The sequence below is a fragment of the Nelumbo lutea genome, chromosome 3 (genome assembly GCF_056320005.1).
Source record: "Nelumbo lutea isolate HS-2025 chromosome 3, American lotus-T2T, whole genome shotgun sequence".
NCBI lineage: Eukaryota > Viridiplantae > Streptophyta > Magnoliopsida > Proteales > Nelumbonaceae > Nelumbo > Nelumbo lutea.
The window spans coordinates 44,665,593-44,671,880 of record NC_142686.1 but is presented as its reverse complement, the minus strand read 5'-3'; the positions used below and the strand labels follow the sequence as shown (position 1 = coordinate 44,671,880).

At 38.9% G+C, this 6,288-nt stretch overlaps 1 protein-coding gene across 1 annotated transcript in view; it reads left to right on the top strand.

The window, feature by feature from the left end:
- Positions 1 to 343: 343 nt before the first annotated feature.
- Positions 344 to 6,288, top strand: part of LOC148864619 (GPCR-type G protein 1) — a 56,913-nt gene continuing 50,968 nt past the window's right edge. The window contains exons 1-2 of the mRNA XM_088979135.1: positions 344 to 958; positions 4,288 to 4,388. Of these exons, the coding sequence (XP_088835261.1) occupies positions 744 to 958; positions 4,288 to 4,388 (316 nt within the window). The 5' untranslated portion in view covers positions 344 to 743. The remainder of the gene's footprint in view (positions 959 to 4,287; positions 4,389 to 6,288) is intronic.

Here is a 6,288-nt window from a genome sequence, read left to right as displayed (position 1 = left end):
TACTTTGAGCCTACAAATTCTGACCCTAGGCTGAACGGTCATTCTCCCAAATAATTTTCTAACTTAAATGATTGAATTTTAGGTCTTTAAAATGTATTAGAAAATTACAGTTAAAATTCTACGATTAGGTTGGACATCAAATTAGACCTTATAGGATCCAGTCGGGATAAGATGTTAGAGGGTCGGATTATGGTTGAGGCAAACCCGTGCCGTGTTGACATCCTAGCTGTGGTGACACGAAATACTTGCCACCTGTCTCATTTTCCCAAAAGTGGTCAGCTGCCACTAGTGGGTTACACCAAATAGAAACAGCGAATAAAAAGCCCATTAATACATGACGGGATGGGCGCCTCACAGGCACATTCACAATGCATTGGGAACATTGAGCGCCTGACACTGAGCAGATCTGGTCTCCGCTTAGCCGGAGTTGGAATCTGTTCCTGACATTGTACGCCTCACAACGACCTCACAGACACATCCACCGTGCATTGGGAGCAACTACCGTAAATAATAACACATCTCCCGTAACGACCTCACAACGACCCCATCCACTCCCATCTGTTTTACTTTTGCCGTTCACGGTTTTTCACTTTTCGTGCCGCCAAACTCAAGTCTCAAGTCTCAACTCTCAAAACAAGAAGAAGAGTAAAGAGAAAGGAAACCAGGGGATGGATGAAACGGAAGTAATACTAACACGAACAACTGTGAGTGAGTTCGAAGCAGTGAAGACATAACGAAAGAAGATGGGGTGGGGATGGGTGATCTACGAAGGAGTGGTGGTGTTGGGGTCTCTTTCTTTGCTGGGATGGGCGGGGCTCTGGTTCCTGAACCGAAGACTGTACAAAGAGTATGAAGAGAAGAGGGTTCTGGTTCAGATCCTCTTCAGTGTCGTCTTCGCCTTCTCCTGTAACCTGCTCCAGCTCGTCCTCTTCGAGATCATACCAATCCTCTCTAAAGAGTGAGCTACCCCAATTCCTCGCGTTTCTCTCCGCTGCATTTCTATTTCAATTCTTGAATTTCTCCCAGTTTGGCACAATTTAGTTTCTGTTTTTGGTGTTCCAAGGGTTCGATCTCGTTGTTGTTTCAGGCAGTAGCAGAGTATAGGTTTTTATTTTTGATCTAATGCTTTTTTTTTTTTTTTGTTTTGTAAAATGCCTCGAAGATGTTGGGCATTCTTGCTTATGCTATTTCATAATCTGACTTTTGTGAATTCGATCTGAGTTATATTCGTACTTAATGTTTGGTTTAGTTCTTGCACGTGGCTGTAAATCTGTTCCGGATAGAACCAATCAAGGGAGAAAAAAAGGAAATTATACTTGGTAGTTAGGGTAACTGAGTTATAGGGAACTATTTTGGACGAAGGTTTGACATTTGTTTGAAATGCTTGGAAGATTAGAAAGTGCTGTCTCATGTCGCTTGGTATTCTGAATAACGTGATTTTTGACTCAAATTGTGGATTTTAGGGGGTCAATAGTCAGTTCTTTCAGTATGGTCTATGGCAGAGCTTTGCTTAGTATACAGTACTACTGTACTAGACTACTAGTGAAATTTCAGATTCATATTCTGTGGGCTTGAAGAGGTTAAAATCAGGTAGATGATTAGTGATCACCAATGCATTGAACTGTTAGCGGTTGGTTTGCTGGATGAACCAAAGTTTTTTTTTTTTTTTGATTGGTAAAGAAGTAGCTTTCTTTATTATGTGTAAAAAGAATCAAACAAGTACAAGTATGCTGTGCATCCCTCAAGTAGGCTACTGGAAATCATCTCACCACTTACCCCTTACAAGTTATAAAAGTGAAGGGATTATCATTGATCCATATGCATAGATAGAGGGTTTAGTGGTAATTCTCTAGTTAATACCATCTAAAGGGAAGATGGTCGGGTTCCGGCACATAATTGATCTCTCTCACCAGATGATGGCATCAATGGGTTATCCTTTGGTTAGAGTCTTCAACTCTGTGATGATGATGATATAATCTGGACTGGACTGAAACTAGTGTTGGTTACTTGCGAGTTTCAATGTTATTCCCCTCTATAAGTGGATCACCAAATCTTGATACCCTTGCTAATCCTAATTCTTAGATTATTCATTATTGCATACAACTCTGCCTAATGAATTGCCCACTCCCATTGGCCCAGAAAATATCTCCATCATGATTTTTGAAAACACCTCCTATGCCAGACTGACCTGGGTTGCTAAGGCTACAAATGTCAAAATTCAGCTTTACCACACCTCCTAGTGTTATCTCCACTTGAAGAAGATGATGCCACTATTTTCTATCCCCTAAAATAAGCATAATAAATTTTCAAATGTCTTTATGCAGTGAATTACTCTGAGCCCAATAATTGATTCCTTGAATTGATATTTGTTAGAAAATGTCTTGAAATTACCTTCTTCCCTTATCCAGTTATACCTTTTTTTTTTTTTAATTTCCACAAGTATTAATATTTAGATGGTATACTTTTTAACAAAGAAAGCTCTAATTAGACCTGTTGTAATATCTGCTGGTTGTTATCTTAATAAATTTTCTTCTTTATTTATCTTCAAGAAGAAAAAAAACCTTTTAACAAAGAAGCTCTAATCTTTGGAGTGGTCCCAACCGGATTGCTTTATCTAGAAATGCCAAAGGATACAGAGGAGAAGAGACAAAGGGCTTTGAAGAAAGAAGAAGAAGAGAATTGTCCACAATTATCAACACTTCAACAGTTACAGTACTCTCTAATCCACCCCATTAGAATCCAGGAAGACACCCTCAAGAATCAGGAGATGATAGAAGCATGACTTTTAACATCTGTTGATCCCTGAGGCCTTTCCTAAAACTAAAATACCAAGAAAAGGAATTACCTGTAAAAGACACAAATGATGAGATTGGATGATTTTTATAGGTTGAATAACCTAGGGAAGCTCTGTTTCAAAGGAGATTCTCCCCACCAGAGATCTTCCCATAATGTAACCAATTCTCACTCACCTAGTCATTTCTAATGAATTTAAGAAAGACTTAAAATGTAGAATAAATAGTTTTCCATGGAGAGGCCAAGGTAGTTATTGGCACCAATTTTGCATCCCATCCATTTGGCTGAACCATATGAATACTTTTAATAGATGTCATAGCTCGTTCTAGATTGAATCTCCAGAGCCACTTACCTAACAAAGATGTGTTTATCAACAATATTCTGCTTCCTCCACTGCCTCCATTACTCACTTGGTTTCTTCCCATTTACTGGTCAATCATTGAATCTAAAGACTTTGCATCCTCGTCAGTGTTCCCAGCTTTATTAAATTTCATCTGATGGTTGGTCCTGGGTTTGCACACCTTGTGCTTTTGCAGTGACAACATAATTGTTGGGCAGGCTTTTGCCTGACTTGTCAGAAAGATCCCTAATCTTTTGAGTTCTACAATTATCATGCATTAAATCCTGCTAGTTACTTGAATATTTTGGTTTTCATATCCTTTTCCCCTGCCACTTTTATGTCTAAGCATAAGAGTGCTCGAACACCCCTCAGGGTCATCACCCGCCATTCTTCCTGTAAATACTACCAGGTACATTTCAGAACAAGAACAGAATGTCTGAATAGGTTAATCAGTCTATTTCCTTTTATGCCCACCATTCTGTGATTAATACTTCCTTATGGATTAATGACAGCCCTAAAGTCTGATATTCTGAGTAAAATTGGCATATTTCCTACCAAACTGGTTGTATAGGTTAGATGCAAGGCTGCTGGCTGAATCCTCCTCCTTCAGTGTGGTCTTTTAATTGTGATAGGTCCTTGGTGGAAGACAGGTCCAAATATGGAGGCATAATTTGAGGGCATACTGGTGACTGATGATTGCTTGTGGTGGAGTATGCAAGGGAACGCTCATCCTTGAGGTGGAATTCTTGGTTCTGTAAAGAGTTTAGATTTGGACTGCCTCAGTTTCCTTGATGTCTGGATTTGAGACCATAGACCATGGGGGTGCCAGATTAAGCCTTTTGCAGCACACATTTTGAATATTCACTGTGCTAGGATTACTTCCAGGACAAAGAGGAAGGCCTATCTGCTGACTTATTAGCCTTCTTTTCTCCTGAGGGCTCTTGGTTCATCTGTCTGCTTTGCCCTGGATTTCTATGTACTGTACAAATTGATATTGAGCAAGTTGCATACCAAATGATGTAAAGATCTCCTTCTAACATGGATGTTTCTTCTCTGAATTTCATTTTCAGTATTTTACAAATGGTTAAATTCCTATATTGATAGGAGGACATTTTTATAAGATATGAAGAAGTTTGACTACTTTCTGGCTGCAGGGCGAGATGGATAAACTGGAAGGTTGATTTGTTTTGCTTGATAATATTGCTGGTTTTCATGTTGCCATACTATCACTGCTATTTGATGCTCTGTAACAGTGGTATGTTGCATTTCTCTTTGCTTATTTGTTGCTTAACATGATTTTCTTTTGTGAAATGATTTAGTCAATGGAAAAAAATAGTATTGGTCTTTTCATTGCAGTTTAAACTTCTGTTAGTGCTTTCAGATAGACAAGTTGTTAAAAAGTCTAGGTGTTGATATTATTTTCAAATTCTATCCAGTATTTACTATATAATTTTGGGGAAAGTAATGTGTGTAATATTGCCATAGACAAAAGTGTACAAATAAAGAGACAACCTTCCAGGCAAAATGTTTGAAGGCAAAGTGCTATCATCACTCAAAAACATCCTTTGTACCCTAGATCTAGCTTTATCTGTTTTTACAATTTAGCCCGTAGACAATTTATTTCCCACCAATTGATGTGAATTATAGATTTGTTCATGATGTAACATATGCTTGCATCTACTAGTGTCATAGACCTGGCATCATACTTTGGCAATCCACTAAATTTAGCAGCGCACAGGACTGAGTGTAGCTTTTAGTTGTTTTGAGTACTAAATTTGAAGCAGGGAGACTGACGTCAGTGATAATTTTCTGCTAGGAAGGTGCCATTGTCTTCAAGTTTTTCTTCTTACATTTATGGTGGGTTTTTTTGATCAATAATGAGAAAATTTCATTAATTAACAAAGAAGGTCGAATTATTGCCATGTATTCTGGTTCTATTGGATGGGGGGATTCTCTAAGAGCTGAAATATTGGCTGTTCTGGAAGGGGTATAAAGAGCCCATGAGCTGAATATCAGAAAACTGATGGTGGAAGGTGATTCTAAGCTGGTTATCAGTTGGCTACAGAAGGAAGAGTTCAGTTTGTGGAAGTACTTAAATGAGAAAAAGAAAGTTAAACAGTTTAGTCAAAACATGGAAATCAAGTTTCAGTGGACTAAGAGGAGTGGGAAGAGTCAATCTATTCTGGGCAATATGTAACTTGAAATGTACCTTTGGGGAGGGTTAAGAGATTTTACCCCTCCCTCCTCTTGTATCCTTTTCTCCTAATTTTTCTTAATAAAAGTTTCTGTTAATTATAAAAAAAAAAAGGAAACATCTTGGAGAGAGAAACTCTTAACTCTCTCCAAGTCCAAGATGACAAAAACATACAGCAATTACAGAACAGCCCAAAAGAGTTTATCCCTTCCCACCCCTTGCTTTGCCAAAACATCGGCAAAGGCATTTGCACTCCTTTTAACCCACTGCAACTTGATCTCTATATCTTGTGTTAAAAACTTAAACTTCCTCCTTTTATTGATAAGTTTCCACCAGCCAGTCCCATCTTTTTGCAGCCAGCTAACTACCAGCTTTGAATCCCCTTCTATGCTCAACCTTCTTATATTCATCTCATTGGTTTTTTGGATCCCTTCCATCACAACCAAGATTTCTGCCCTCAAGGAGTCTCCCACATCTATTGGCCCCGAGTAAAGGACAATAACTCTTCCCTCCTCATTCCGAAAAGACATCCTTTACCTGAAGGATCTGGATTCCCCTCATTACTACCATCAGAATACAGCTTAATAAACCCACTAGGAGGTAGGACCCAAAGAGGCCTTATAACAGCTATTGGAAGAGAGGAATCAGCCACCTCCTTCCACTTTCTAAGCAAGTCATTTGTGGGAATGTCATCGAAGCTTCTCAAGGATTTAACCCAATGGATCACTCTGATAGTAATGGCTTCAATGATTGCTTCTCTGCTCCTTTCCTTGTCTGAAAGAATTCTTTGATTTCTTTCTTCCCATATCATCCAGCATACTGTCACTCTTGTACTTCTCCAAAGGGTTCTCCCTTCCTCTTTTTCTGGTTAACAAAGGAAGAATGAAACAAGCCTTGAACATTTGGCAGGGGTTCCACCTGCACCCAAATAGAGAGAAAAACCATTCCCAAATAGAAAGAG